This window comes from Amblyomma mixtum, chromosome 9, assembly GCF_055824585.1.
Source record: "Amblyomma mixtum isolate Tamu chromosome 9, ASM5582458v1, whole genome shotgun sequence".
Classification (NCBI taxonomy): Eukaryota; Metazoa; Arthropoda; class Arachnida; order Ixodida; family Ixodidae; genus Amblyomma; species Amblyomma mixtum.
The window spans coordinates 118516346-118532201 of NC_143020.1; the positions used below are offsets into that span (position 1 = coordinate 118516346).

Consider the following 15856-nt stretch of genomic DNA (forward strand, 5'->3'; position numbering starts at 1 on the left):
CTGTGCCGAACGAGCTAAATCCGCAAACCGTCTACGGCGATGCCGCTGCCCGGTCTGTTTGTACACGCCTCCCTCGTTTCTGCCCTCGTGCTGGTCGTCCAGCCGTCTGCGAACGTCCGCAGGCTGGCGCCGAAGCCCTCCCGCTTCTACACCGGTCGCGATCCCGACATCACGGACATTGTGAGTTTCATGTGGTCTTCTCCTTCTTTCCTCCCCAGTCTAAAAACACAACAGAAAACTTTGAATTAAATTGAATTGAAGTTTATTTCGGAACATACAAAGCATGTTTGAAACAACATCTGGATCCCTAGCTAAAAGCTAGTTGGGATCCACGCGAAACATATCCAGTGAACTAAGTGCAGGCATCAAAATGAACTATTTACATTACAGATGATGAAGTCTCATGCATTCAAATAGAAATTTGAAATCTTCATAACCAACTAAGGTATAAACTGAACAAATATGTATATACATAGAACTACGAAGTTCTACACAATTCAGCAATCCAGCATGTGTCATCACAACATATTTTCGGTAATGTTTTTGGCAATAAACTTGTTGCAACAACTAAAACTTCATGTTGTTACCAGAGAAAAGTACTACAGACTAAAGGAAAGTATTAAAGAAAAATAAAAACTAAAATACTACAGAAAAATGCTACAAAACAGAAAAGTATGTTGTTCCGACAAAACGAAAAAACATTTTGTCGTATTTTAGACCCGATTCTGTCCTTTTTTTTCGTTTTTTTTTACTGGGGCTATCTTGCTGTCGCCTTGCATTTTATGACTCCATTTTTCGGGAATAATGCGTTTGACCGACTCAGGGACGGCAATTGAACAGCAGGGGCTGTTTATGGGCCACCTTCCACTGCATTCCTTGTGTGCAGACCACATGTATTGTGATAACTTTAAAACTGCATAACAAACGTTTATTTTACAGTTCGTTGCTTGAGCTAGAAGTATGTTTTGTTTGAGCAGTGTATGTTCCGTTCTGTTTAAGGTGCCTATGTGACACTTTCTAGAAAGTAATCTTCTGTACACCTTGATTCCGTTCCCTCTGAACTTGGTCTGAAACCTTCTTGTGCATTTATGTTCAGTATTTTGTGTCCTTACTTTATAAGCAACTCCTGTTTTTGTTTTTCCGATCCCCTTAGTGATGTGCCATTGTACCAGGATTTTAGTAAAGTAAAGTAAATAAATAAATAAATAAATAAATAAATAAATAAATAAATAAATAAATAAATAAATAAATAAATAAATCACGAACATTTGTGCGAGGAACGAATAAAAGGGCTACTGAAAACCATTTTCAGGTAACGCCGCCCAACACAGTGGGTGATCTCATATATACATGATAGACGGCAATGGTTTACGCTGACTTCTGTTGGATCCCAAGCGATTTCGTCACTTGCCATGGCAATGACTTGTACGGCATTGTATATTTTGATGCCTGAAGACGCTTTCGGGAAGGGCTAGACAGAATTTCCGATGCAAACAAACAACGTTCACCGTCAATTTTTTAGAAGACGCTGATTACGGGAAAAGGCTATCCGTTCGAGCGTCATCGCGTGACGACCAGCGACGGCTACGTCATCGAGCTCCACCGGATACCCTGGGGAAGGCGGCCGCCCAGGGACACCCGCCGACGATCACCCGTTCTCATCATGAGTGGACTACTCGGGGACTCATCCAACTGGGTGCTCGACTTCCCAAAACAGTCATTGGGTGAGTTGAAAAAAAAAATCAGGGAGCACTTGGGCTCTCTAAAGTGCTGCAAGGCGAAAGCCTTTCCTGGCGCAGTGTTTGGCATTGACTGCGAGGCTGTTTGTGCTGTACTAGTGCTTTATTTGACTACACACTCTGACTACACATTACAACTACACACTTTGACTGCCGACTCTGACTGCTTCTTTAGCACGACTCTCTCTCGGTCGCCGTAATGAGGTATGTGATGTGATCATGATGATGATGATGATGATGATGTAGCCTTCCCTTTGTAACGGGCGGGCGCCTACCAAAGGTGCCCTGGCTAGATAGATCATCCACGGACGCCTTACGCCCCCTGTCGGAGCGGACGACAACTATTTTATTAGTTGTCGTCTGCTCCAAAAGGGGGCGTCAGGCATCCGTGGGTGACCTCAATACTTCGATTTCGTGCACTCTGACGTCATAACCATTTCAACGAACCGAAAAGCGTGACACCTCTGCTGACAAACTTCTGTAGGCAACGATGAGGCATTAAAGGCTTTCGCTTTAATAACGCGCATGTCCGGCTGTTGAACACGGGGGACAGACCTTGACGGTGAGTTCGAATTCAGATTTAATGGCCTCGAATTCATTTTTTTGTCGCGAATTTTCACGAACCTCAAGTACCTTTCTTAAGATTTGGAGAACTGAAAAAGGGCATGTGCACTTCTTGTGCACTTCTTTTTATTAGAGCGAGTGCGCTAGAGGACAGCTTACACCCCTTTTAATGCGAAAGCATCTTTTGGCTCACGAGTGGCGTCCGCAGGATGTGTCCGCAGGTTGCATGGACAAAAAGTTTCCACATCCTTAACAATCACTCATTATTCACCAATTAACCAGCGATAATTAGTTATTAATTCAAGACAAGAAATAAAAAATTAAAAGGCACGAAAACAAAAACAATAAAAAATAAAGCAATGAAAAACAATAGAATGTAAATAAAAAATACAAATAAATAAATAATGAACAAGAATAGAAAAAATAAAAAACGGATGGAGAAAGGGAGGACAAGGAAAGGCTTTCGTATTCCCGCTCTTAAGCAGACGTAAGTGCAATCCCATAATTTGTACTCCTTTCTTTTTAGAGCGAGTGAGCCGTGTCTTGCGCGTATAATACACGTATATCTTTATTGTTACGAAGAAGACGACGCTGGCAGTGGCGCGGGACGGAGCGCTCCGTCCCGCTGAAGTGCTGGCCGCCACAGAGGATGAGATGATAGGCGGATGAGTCCCGGCCCACGAAGCATCCGGGCCGTAGGGTGCCAGGAGCTGACGGCCGAGGTCCTTCGACGTACCGGACGGCAGGGGCAGGGGGGCGGTGTCTTCACGTGTGGGTCTTGGGTCGTCGCGTCTTGTGGTCCGGGCGGGGGACGGGGCTCAGGTCGGGCGGGTCGGTTCAGGTCCGGCGGGCTGGGGCATGGCCGGGCGGCGCGGACCAGGCACTCACGGCCGACGTCCACGGCAGGCACAGGACACCGAAGCTCCGGGACCAGGATGGCGATGAAGGGACCCCAGCACCTCACACCAAATGTAACGCGGCGGCCAGCCGAAGAAGGAGGCGTGGTGAACCATGAGCAAGAGATGATTTAATGGCCGCTGGCCTAGCGCGAGCGCTCCGTCCTGCGCCACTGCCAGCGTCGTCTTCTTCGTAACACTATTCACGGATCAGAGCAGTAACAGCGTACACTAAAAGAAACGTAAAAGAGCACTTGGCCTTTCGAAGAAGGTTGCATTCTTCCCGTGTGTTGGTAAGAACCTCGTGGTCGTGCATATGGTGACCTACATTGTACTCATAGCGCGCAACGCGTCGCAGGCTATGTTCTAGCCGATCACCGTTACGACGTCTGGATGGGGAACACTCGCGGGAGCTCGTACGGAAAGCAGCACCGGAGTCTGAAGGTCCGCTCCCCAGCATTCTGGAACTTCTCGTGAGTCGCGATCCAATCAGCAACGAAGTAAAGACTCTGTGGCAGTCACAGAAATGTAGTGTGGACGCTCGATAAAGTGTCTATTTTTTCTGTGTACAAATTTCTATAGAGCAGGTCAGCGCAGTAAAGACAGCAACTTCCAGCTAGAATGATACAATACAAGCTTCTTTTGCTCGCACGGCTACCAAACTAAGTCATTGAAGATAATGGTCATCTATTTACTCCCATGTACAGGACAGTCTATGTGCACCGAGGCGGGTCTCCAAAGGAACGACTAAATAACAGGCCGCAAGCAAACTAACTACTTAAAGCATCGCTTACCGATTTCGCATATCGTAATGTAAATGCGCATGCATAATTTAGCATGACGTAACGGTAATTTACATTAAAGTGCAGCTAACCGGCAAGACCGCGAGTGCTTCAATGCGGTGATCGTCCCTGGCCGGCAAGTGATGGAAATGAAGCTAGCTGAAAGAAAAAAAAACATGTGCAGTACATTTGAAACAGAGCTTCGCCAGGAGACGAGATGCTCTGGAGAAGTATACAAACGCAGCCTAACTACTTCCATGTGTCTCGGTCCCGTGGCGCCGTTTTGTTTTAGATCACATATACGTATTTCAGGGGGATTGTGGAAACGGCACAACCGCCTGCACAAAACTGCGTCACTTTCTCCACAGCTTCCACGAACATGCCCTGCTTGACTTGCCGGCGCAGATCGACTACGTACTCAGAGCCACCGGCCAGCGGAGCATTCCCTACGTGGGTGTGTCTCAGGGCACGCTAATGATGTTCGCCATGCTTTCCGAGAAGCCCGAGTACAACTCCAAGGCGAGTAATGAAATCTTTTATTATTTTGGTTGCTGCTGTGTGCTCCCAGCAACACCAAACGTCCTGAGGATGGCCTGAAACGGTCAGAACGTCTTCATCCGGAACAAGACATTCTGAGGACGTTTTGAGTATATGATGGCAAAATAGCCTCATGAGGGTGTCCTTTTAATGCGAAAGAATTTCTAGGCTATGTTGGCGAGGTCGTGTCACCAAAATGTGTCCGCAGCAGTTGTGACATTCTCAGAAGAGGTAGCATCAAACGAATGTTTTTGATCGATAGAGGACGGTGTGAGGATGATGCGGAAAAAATTATGCCCATAGAGTGATTAGTTAAATTATTAGAACCAAAATTGCCAAAAAACGTCGAAATAGCGCGGCCGTCGATGTATCGACGGCCGTGAGCGGACGGCATAACAACCGTTAACGGAAAAAAGAATGTAAAAAGAAGAAATGGAGTGAAAATAAAGTTTCGAATGAATTGAAATGTATTTGATGAGTGGTAATTAATTGAACAAAAAAGTTTCACTGACATAGATTAATTAGCTATTTATTAGCAAAAACCATTGGACGGTTTAATAGGCTGGACGGGAATATAGTAAGTGGACGGGAAAGCAACCACGGCGCCAAATTTGAAAAGTCAAAATGGTTGAGATAATAGAAGCAGAATCACAGTAAATAAATCGATCTTTATTTAAAGCATTAGATAATTACATGCCTTGAGGAGATATCTTCGAATATTTTTTGCTTTTATACCTGGTCTCATGTATCGCATGTTTCTGATGAGGTTGGACTAAGATTTTGGGCCACTCATCTTTTCTGTTCAGGAAGCAGAGCTCAACTATATCTCTCGGGCCCTGTGCATGCTAAACCCGTACTATGCCTCCTCTTTTTGTTTATTCTGGTTAGCTTCTCTTACAATAACTTTGAATACCGCACTCCTATTAAAAAAGGTTACCGACAGAAATCTGGAAATAGTACGGAAAGGTGCCCAAACATGATTTGGAAGACATCCTGAGTGTGTGAAACGGAGGGACAAGTAGATCCCCATCGGAGTGCCTGAGGATCCGTTAGGGGCAACTCGATGACGTGGACATCCTGAGGTCTTACTCAGAACGTATTTACGTTGTATGCGGTGGCGCGAAAGTTAAGTGATAAGAGGCATTCCTGCCATTTAGTTTCCTTTGGGTGCAGTTAAATGTTTTCTGGGTGTTTATATTCTCTTCTTTTCCCCGCCCGCGCAGGTCAAGGCTTTTGCAGCCATGGCCCCGTTCAACAAGCTGTCAGGTGTGGATATCGCCGTGGTGACCGCGTTTGCTCCGTACGGTGACAAGTACCTGGTACGCGATCGAAATGTTCAACGCAGATATTATTGCGAAAGCAATACTACTTGCACTTTCACGCCTTTGCCGTGCCGCGTCCGGTGACCACCATTTTTGACCTTGATTGCATTAGATTGGATTAGATTACACTAGATTACATTATATTAGATTACATTACACTGGATTGGATTGGAGTGGATTGAATTGGATTGGATTTCATTGGATTGGATTAGATTAGATTAGAGTGGATTGGATTGGATTGAATTGGATTGCATGGGATTGGATTGGATTATATAACCGATGCATCAACGCAAGTCTAACCACAAGCGCCACCACCAGCTACACTACCAGCTTTACCATGGCGTAGGTACGGATATTGCTTTCGCAATTACCGGGCTGTTGTGTCCCCTTATTGCTTTTGTGTGTGTGCGCCCCCGCGTCCTCCTCCTAACGACAGTTCGCATCCTCCTCCTAACGACCACTCAATCCTCCTCCTAACGACCGCTTGCCCTCGTCGCACGCTGTCGCCGGATGCCCCCCCACGGTGCGCCCCCGCACCCTCCTCCTGTTCTGGGAAGCCACTCCCTGCCGTGGACGCTTCTCCACTCCCTCCTTTCTTCGGGCGGCCAGTTCGGCTCCTGCCTCGGTCGACGCTGGTCGCACCCTCATCGGCTCTAAATAAACGAAGTCTAAAAGTACCGTGTGCGTCTTTCGCTGCATTCAACACAGCGACCGGACACGACAGTGGCGACGAGAAAGTGGATTCGACCCGCGCTACGCAACGCTATTGACAAGCCATGGCTACGCGAGGGTTTCCCAATCAGATACCAGAGTTCAACGGCTCATCGTGGTCATCGTGGGTTGGACGCCTTCAGTTCTACTTTGAAGCTAACAACATCACAGACCCAGCCTTGAAGAGGGCCAACCTGCTGACGCTGTGCGGGGAGCAGACCTACGATACTGTCTGCGCCCTTATTCAGCCAAGCACACCAGCGGCAGTGTCTTACGACGACATCGTAAAAGCGCTGCAAAAGCACTACGACCCAAGGCCATCCGAGGTCTACAGCCGGGCTCGCTTCCAACGACGAGATCAACTGGGAGGAGAAACTGTGAGCGCCTACGTAGCCGCGCTCAAGAAGCTCGCTGCCGACTGCAATTTTGGAACGCTGTCGACAACAGCTACCGGGCAGGAGGGAGACGCAGCTTCTTCTGCTAACACCACCATGCTTCCCTTGGACGTGATGTTACGCGACAGATTTGTGTGCGGACTGAGTGACGAGTCACTGCAGCAGCGCCTGTTCGCTGAGAAGGACCTCACATTCAGCAAAGCTTACGACATCGCCGTTCGAGCGGAGAGCGCCGGTCACCAGCAGAGAGGGATTCGCCGGAACACCGAGCCGGTACACCAGACAAGCAACCAGGTGCGCAAGCCTTCTGTTGTTGTAAAATCGGTCAAAAAGGCACAACGCTGCTGGCGGTGTGACGACCAACACAACCCCCAGGGATGTCGATTCCAGTCAGCCACGTGTAATTTTTGCCACAAGCGAGGGCATATCGAAAGAGCATGCATTACGAAACGGAGACTTGCCAAGATAAAGTCACCTTCCCAGCCTAATCACAGCGTCAACGCCTCAGAGAATACGCCGCTATCTGATCTCCATGGAACAACATCAGCAACACCATCTGTGTTGTACGACCTGAACACCATGAATCTCGGCACGCGACCGAAGATTTTTACAGAAGTAAGCGTACATCACCAGCTGATTAAGTTCGAGGTGGACTCCGGCGCAGCCTGTACTCTGATCAGTGAGGACACGTTCCGAACTTCATGGCCATCTGACGCACCCGCCCTGCAACAAGACGACACGCACCTGCGAACGTGGTCAGGACAGAATCTGCCACTATTGGGCTCTGCCAACGTGCAGGTTAACTACAACGGCCAGACCCATACGCTACCTCTGCTTGTTGTGAAGGGCACAGGATCAAGCCTTCTAGGGAGAAACTGGTTTTCTCCACTAGGCGTGATGATATGCGGCATACACCAGACGCCGAGCCAGAACATGGTTGGTAAACATCAAAACGCCGATGCGCTAAGCCGTCTGCCACTAGACGCAACTGTTGACGAACCATTTCCACCAGGAGACGTTCTGATGTTCGAAGCACTGCCAGAACCTCCGCTTACAGCAGGCACAGTTGCAGCATCTACGCAGAAGTGCGCAGCTCTCCGGCTAGTTTACACAGCTGTTCAACAAGGCAACGTGCATAAACTCAAAGGGGACAACTTCGACGCTTACCGCAGGCGAGCTACAGAGTTGAGCACCCATCGCGGCTGCATCATATTTGGGTCCCGAGTTGTGATTCCGAGAGAACTACGCGCACAAGCTATGTCTCTCATCCACGCCGGACATCGGTGCATTGTTGCAATGAAAAAGTGTGCCAGAGGCTACATGTGGTGGCCTGGAATTGACAACGACATCGAAACAGTGGTGCGAGAATGCAAGCCTTGCCAGAGCAGCCGGAGCGCCCCGCCGAAAGCTCCTGTCCCAGAATGGGAAAAGCCAGACACACCATGGCACACACTGCACATTGATTTTGCAGGACCAATTGAGGGCTGCACTTTCCTTGTGGTCGTAGATGCCTACACAAAGTGGCTTGAGATAAGGCAAATGGGACAGACGACTTCGGCAGCAGTCATTGACAACCTCCGATCACTATTTGCAACGTTCGGCCTGCCGCGCAAGGTAGTGTCGGACAACGGAACACCGTTTGTGTCTGCGGAGATCCTCAAGTTTTATCGCGACAACGGGATCTCATCAGTTACATCGGCCCCCTACCACCCAGCGACCAACGGACAAGCCGAGCGCTACGTAGCCGAGCTAAAACGCGCCCTTGAAAGAGATCAGACAGGCTCGCTGCAGCGCCGCCTTGCGCGCTTTCTCTTCAAGCAGCACACGACGGTTCAGAGCACAACAGGCGAGACCCCCTCGAAAATGATGTTCGAGCGTGAAATGCGAACCCAGCTCACAGCCATCCTCCCCGAGCCAAAGGCAGAGACGTTCCGGGAAGAAAAAGCAATTCCGCGCTGCGGCACGCTTAATGAGGGGCAGCGCGTCCTCGCCCGACAGTTTCTGAAAAAGCCACGCTGGGAGGAAGCTACAATTGTCAGACGCATAGGCCTGCGCTCTTGGCTCGTCAACATACATGGCACAGTAGCACGCCGACATCTCAACCAGCTGCGTAGATTTACGACGCCGTCTGAGAGCTGTCCGCCAGCGGAGAGAACACGTGCACCATCTTCCCACATAGCCTGGCACCTCTTCCCGGAAGAAGAGACTTCGCCCAGGACAGACCTAGGAGACACAGCGAACAACAGCCAGCCTACAAGTGTTTCTCCCCCGAGCGCACAAAGCCAGCGCGCCTCCACGCGTGAGCGCCGACCCCCTGCACGATACCAGGCAACTTTCTAAGGGGGAAGGAAGTGTTGTGTCCCCTTATTGCTTTTGTGTGTGTGCGCCCCCGCGTCCTCCTCCTAACGACAGTTCGCGTCCTCCTCCTAACGACCACTCAATCCTCCTCCTAACGACCGCTTGCCCTCGTCGCACGCTGTCGCCGGATGCCCCCCCACGGTGCGCCCCCGCACCCTCCTCCTGTTCTGGGAAGCCACTCCCTGCCGTGGACGCTTCTCCACTCCCTCCTTTCTTCGGGCGGCCAGTTCGGCTCCTGCCTCGGTCGACGCTGGTCGCACCCTCATCGGCTCTAAATAAACGAAGTCTAAAAGTACCGTGTGCGTCTTTCGCTGCATTCAACACAGCGACCGGACACGACACGGGCTTAACCAAGCTAAGCCACAGCGAATTTTTGATTTGATGTGTCGCGTTCGTACAGGCACAGCTGATCTAGAAGGGAAAACAAATGCGCAGCGGAGGAACTTCTTTGTAGCTTAGCATTACAGAGGGAACCAATCCAGTTCCAACCAAACTATACGTACTCACCACACTCAGGCCAAAATATCCTAGGCCATACCAATTCATTCCGACCGCTCAGGCTGGGTTAGTATAACAAAACTAAGCTCAGCGAATCCAAGGGTGGCGTGACAAAACGTAAACTTAATTCGTAGGTATTTTTGTACGCATACGAGGTGCTAACAAATCTTATACGAGTATGATGAGCGCTTCCAGGAATTTCATCATTGGCAAGCTCTATAGAATTAATTAGGCGGCTGAAATTCTCAGGCTACGCTATTTTGCTTTTAAATACGTAGTTAAAACTCCAGCGTTTAGAGGCAACTCTAGGGCTCGATCTGACAGTACTTTCCCAGTACTAAAATGCAACTGAAAGGCCTTGTAGACAAACCATGTATGCCACGAATGAGTAAGGTGAAGCCAATCAAAGCATGGGGTGTGATGGAAACACTGATTCTAATTTGTTACCCATCTTTTTTACTACGTAATGCGCAGACCACCGCCTATGAGTCGTTTCTGTTCGAGGTCTTGGCACGAGGTGCGTTCTACATGCCGTGGGCCCGCAAGTTCTGTGGCCTGCCGACGCGAGCGCTGTGTTCCTTTGTTGCCGATGGCGTAGCCAACCTGGGCAGCAAGTACATCAACGAGGTGAGAGCCGGGTCCCCTTGACTGCTTCATTAGTGAGGGGTTGAGCTGACCGAGCCATACAGCGTCACGTCGGCCACTCATATTCCGTCCACCATGGCTCCAGCGCCGAAGGTCAGCATTGCAATGATGACATCTACGGAGGTCGAAAATGATCCCGTTGCTGCATATAATTGTCAAGCAGGAGTGTTCAGGTCAGGTTTGCCGCTGTTCTGTCCCATAACTTAGCCTCAGGCCACATAAAAGATCAAACGCAAGCTCTCTGCATGCCCCCCCCCCCCCTCCCTTCCCTTCCCTTCCCATCTCAGGTTGAAGTAAAGTCATCATTGTGTGTCTGTGTAAGTACAATTAATTTCGTAGAAACTGTCACACTACCCCTCACACAAAACAGCCCTGTTGTTCCGCAATTTCAACCTTCTATTACACTATAGCGGTTTAGCTTTTATTTAGAATATCTTGTAGTGAAGCAGAGCTGAAACATTCTTCGTGTCTCTGGCCAGCTGCTGGGTTTAGCTGAGACTAGCAGTTGTGAGTTCCAGCTCTATTTGATTGGCCCAAAATATACACAAATTCTGTGCTCATGCTCACTCCTTCCCTTATGATATAACACGTATAGACTTTTCAAAAAGAGGCCCATGGGCTCCGCCATGTTGTGCACTGGGCTGTGCTCGTAGTAAAGGAAATATTGATTTGATTTGATTTATTGAGATTTAACGTCCCAAAGCGACTCAGGCTATGAGGGACGCCGTAGTGAAGGGCTCCGGAAATTTCGACCACCTGGGGTTCTTTAACGTGCACTGACAACGCACAGTGCACGGGCCTCTTTAATTTCGCCTTCATCGAAATTCTGCCGCCGCGGCCGGGATCGAAACCGCGTCTTTCTGGTCAGCAGCCGAGCGCCGTAACCACTGAGCCACCGCGGTGGGTTTAGTACACGAAATAGTTGAGGATGAAGCTCCCCCATGTTCTTCGCACAGCCAAGAAATCCGGTTTTTCGAGAATATAGACCGTGAAGAGGTATATATTGGTAATATGCAGTTGCCAGAAAAGTGCCTTAATGCGGATTATACAAGCTAATATATCCACGTGTATATTGTAAACAGCGACCAGCTAGAAACTGAGTTTGTAGACCTAATTGCTCGCACTAATTGGGGACTTGGAGCTCGAGCGAAATAAGCCGAACTGTCTCAAAGCCGGTGAGCGATGTGAATGTTCTGCTTGTCTCGCTACTGCAGATATTTACTGAAGCCATAAAAGCGACAGCCACGCGTTAGCTTTCAAACGGGAGAAGAAGGGTCCCCCTTTTTTATGTCTCGCACTCTTCTTGCCGCTTTTCCGCAGTCAAGGCTCCCCGTCTACCTGCACTTCATACCAGGAGGAACGTCCGCGAAGAACATCGTTCATTACGCCCAGGTTAGTTACGCTGGATCACAATGGCGGCGTACGTAGCAGTGAAGATACGTACAGATTGTTCAGCACGTTTCAAAAGTTAGGGTGGCGCTGGCGGCCTTCACAAATTTGCCCATATATTTTTCGCGCAGCTAGTCAACTCCGCAAGACCCCAGAAGTTCGACTATGGGCCCAAAAGGAATTTGGTCGTTTACGGACAGGTGAGGAGACCTTTTGTGGCGCCGTATCTATTAAACTTTACGAAAAAATGCTCAAGAAGTCACCATCGGCCTACTAACACGTGACACAAGTGCTTCTAAGCAAATGAAGAATGCCGGAAATGGTACAACAGGTGGCAACATTGGGGGCTGCTCTCAGATTAGGAACGCTCTGGGAATAGGCAGGATTAGGAGATTATTTACGTTCAGTGGAGATAAGTGCTCGACATTCATGAACGCAACTTTTTAACAGCAGCACTAGGCAGGTTCAGGCGCTGCTTCTCGCATGTCGTCCTGCTTGGTGTGCTCCGCCACATACCTGAATTTTTAATGAAAGAAAATGTGCGATAGCCAACGAGTACGCAACACACGGTTTACTGACTGGAGTGCGAAGAGGCGCTGTAGCAAAAAATCAAACATTTTGCCTTTTTTTAGAGCCCGGAAGTAGCGTAACTTATCAAGGCAGCTTTTCACATAGCGTTTCAAACAAAATAATTGTGGGGATGATTAGATGGGAAAAAATAAATGGTCACAAAAGGTACGAGAAATAGCAAGGAGTCATAAAATAGCAGCTTAATAATGGGCCTTAAATAACATCCGGTCGTTCATTTTCAGGAGTACATGACATGAACATGGCTACCGATGCTCTTGCGCATGAAAAAATCCGTCATCATCCTTCCCTACCACCTAGACAGCTCTGACGTTGCCTGTCATGTCCAGGAGTCCCGCCACCGTGCTCGCTCGTTCAGATCCTAGAATCAAGGCCTCCGCAAACGTGAGACAGATCACGGAAATCTTGCTCCTGACTTTCCATTGACTCAATGGTGGCTGTGTGTTCCGGGTGCATCAAAATTTTTGTACCTCGGCCCTTCCCGTGTCTTTGAGCCTATGCCACCTGTCAACAATATTATCGAGCCGGTGGCGCGTTTTTCTGACCACCGCCGTTGTGGCCTCGGAGGCGCTCATGTCAGCCGCCTGTGGGTGTACGACAAATCCATAGTCGTCTCCTCGCCTGTTTGCTTCTAAGCCTTGCAGTAGGGCTCGTGTAGCCTCCATGGAAGCCTTAACATTCGGAAAGGTGTGGATGAAGTTCATATCCCGTTGCAGAGATTTGGAACGATGAGGACGCACAACGAGCTACACGCGTGGATCGCAAGCTAATTCCCGTGGGCTCTATATTTTGGACAAAGGCCGGGCTGATAAAACTAGGGAAGTAGACTTCCGAAGTAGGTTCTGACTGTTTTATAGGCGACACATGCGCTCAGAGTCACTTCTACAAACACAATTTTAACACAAGTGGGCGCAGCGGCCGCCACTGCACTCACTAAAAAGTAGAATGAGGGATTCTCATAGTTTTCTGGCCGGCATGTTGTTCTCACGCCAGCAACATCGTGTGACAAAATCTTTCCCGCAAAGTAGAGTTTGGGGCCAGTTGGTAAGCCGTGACTTGCAGGTAGTCTTAGCGCGAGACAGACGAACGAGCGTTCCTCTCTTGTCCTCGTTTGCCTCGCGCTAAGCCCACCTGCAAATCGTTCCCGTTTTGCGCAGGTTCCCTAAAAATCACCGAAGCTGCCTATAAACCTGTTTCTTCACGGCATACGCCTGGCATGCAAGGGGAGATATCTACACAAGCTGTTGCATTTTATTCAATACAAAATGTTTAGAACCGATTTATTAGAAAGCGAATTAGCCTTTGTTAGCCAATAATTAATAAACAAAAACACAGACACACAAAATTTCATTATGTGTTGCCAGTGCGGTAGCATTTGAAGCTGTTGATGCCTTTACGGAAAGCCATTGGTGGAGCTTGTGAGATGCAGGTTGCTCTTCCCGTACAGCAGCAGCCACAGTTGGTAGGTGAAGGCTTCACGCAGACGAACCTCATCTGGTGATGCCACTTCCGTTCTGGTGGCGTCATGTCTCGGCAGCCAATAAGATTTCTCCGCTCTGGTGACGTCCCTAATGACGCCACTGCCCACCAGCCAATGAGGATAGCGAATCAGGCAACCACCTAATATATCCGCGCGAGGTGTACGCCTGGCCAGACAGCTCAACCTTAAAAGCTGTGCTGCGTAGCTGCTACAAAATTTTAACGAAATATCTGTTTTCTGCAGCTGGAACCAGACGAGTACCAACTCAGCAACCTTCAAACGGACGTGGGCGTCTTTTGGAGCAGCGGCGATCACTTGATCACGCCGCCCAACGTCCGGGAGCTGATCCTAGAGCTGGGAACTCGCGTCAAGATGAACCACTTCATCGACGACCCCTACTACACGCACGCGCACTTCCTACTTGCACTGAACAACCCAGATGTGTTGTTCAAGGCAGTGATTTCGTTTCTAGACTCAGCGACTGACAAATCATGATTAGAGTACTCATAACCAGTGATGTGACAGAAGAATGTTTGCATATAATTCAAACATTCAGAAAGAATAATATTTGCGCGCCAGATTCTAGGTTGTTGTTATTGAAAACGTTATTCTTCATTGGTTCGGAGGTGATGGATGATGGGGTAAGTCGGAAGGGAGCCATTTGGCCCCGCCGGCCTCCGGAGCCCATTTACAGGCTGCCGCTTGGACGACTGGTTCTGAGTTGTTCTTGTTCCATCTGGACTCATATCTCACAAAGGGAACATACCCAAGAGCCGTTAGTACCTCAGTAGTTAGCTCATCTTTTTTTACGCTACCTTGAAAGCTCGTAACTGAGTACAGTGAACTAAAATTGGAAAACAAATCAAAATATACAAGAGGTGTATGACCCCTCAGTAAAATAAATTGAGAAAGAAAAACAGCTGTAAATGGTTTCAGGGGATGGCCATTAAGGTAATGGTCCACTGTGCAACGGTGCCAATTGCATATTTGTTTTGCACGGCTGATACATGTACATGTAGTACACGATGCTTAGACTTTGGATAAAATGGTGCACGAATAAAACAGGAGCATCAGTATGGGGAAGCCAGTACGTACACACACACACACACACACACACACACACACACACACACACACACACACACACACACACACACACACACACACACACACACACACACACACACACACACACACACACACACACACACACACACACACACACACACACACACACACACACACACACACACACACACACACACACACACACACACACACACACACACACACACACACACACACACACACACACACACACACACACACACACACACACACACACACACACACACACACACACACACACACACACACACACACACACACACAATCAGCAAGAAATGAAAGGCGAAATAAACAACTGAACCACGAACACTAAACACGAAGCTCTTAGCCAGGGGTAGCTTAATATTAGCTCCGGGTATTTGAACTTCGAAGGCGCGATGACTTTTCTTGAAAAGTGATATTTCCTGTCCAGGAGCTAATATATAGGGGTTCTTGTGTTGCCACCTCAATTTTCTTGTTCGCGTTTCATTCTTTGCTGATAGTCCATAGATACAATGTATTTATGCACAGTGTTTGCCAAAAGTAACCCGGCACGGGTGTTTCGTTTCTTAGTCGCGTAGCGAAGCACTCATGACAGCTTTCCTCTGTAGCCGTATGGCTGCGCTTGGGTGGATGTCCATGAGTAATTACTCCCTTATTAGAAAAGCATTGTGCTTAGTCCCCGAACTCGTCACCAAGCAGCAAGGGACTAAGCGAAAGTTGCTTCACGTTGTGGTAGGCTGGCTGTAAATCGGAGAAAGATGGCTGGGTTGATGGAAACAGGTTGGAAAGCGCTAACATCAGCACGTACCAAACAGCCCGATTAAGCCCCCTTCTTGCGTGTA

General features: G+C 48.7%; 1 protein-coding gene across 1 annotated transcript; it reads left to right on the top strand.

The window, feature by feature from the left end:
• On the top strand, positions 1-14853 carry LOC149330935 (gastric triacylglycerol lipase-like). The gene is made up of 9 exons (XM_089561658.1): positions 1-180; positions 1523-1724; positions 3558-3672; positions 4350-4500; positions 5742-5837; positions 10277-10429; positions 11768-11839; positions 11968-12036; positions 14148-14853. The coding sequence occupies exons 1-9, from the start codon at positions 40-42 to the stop codon at positions 14397-14399; spliced, it is 1251 nt and encodes a 416-aa protein (XP_089417784.1). The 5' UTR covers positions 1-39; the 3' UTR covers positions 14400-14853.
• Positions 14854-15856: the final 1003 nt, after the last annotated feature.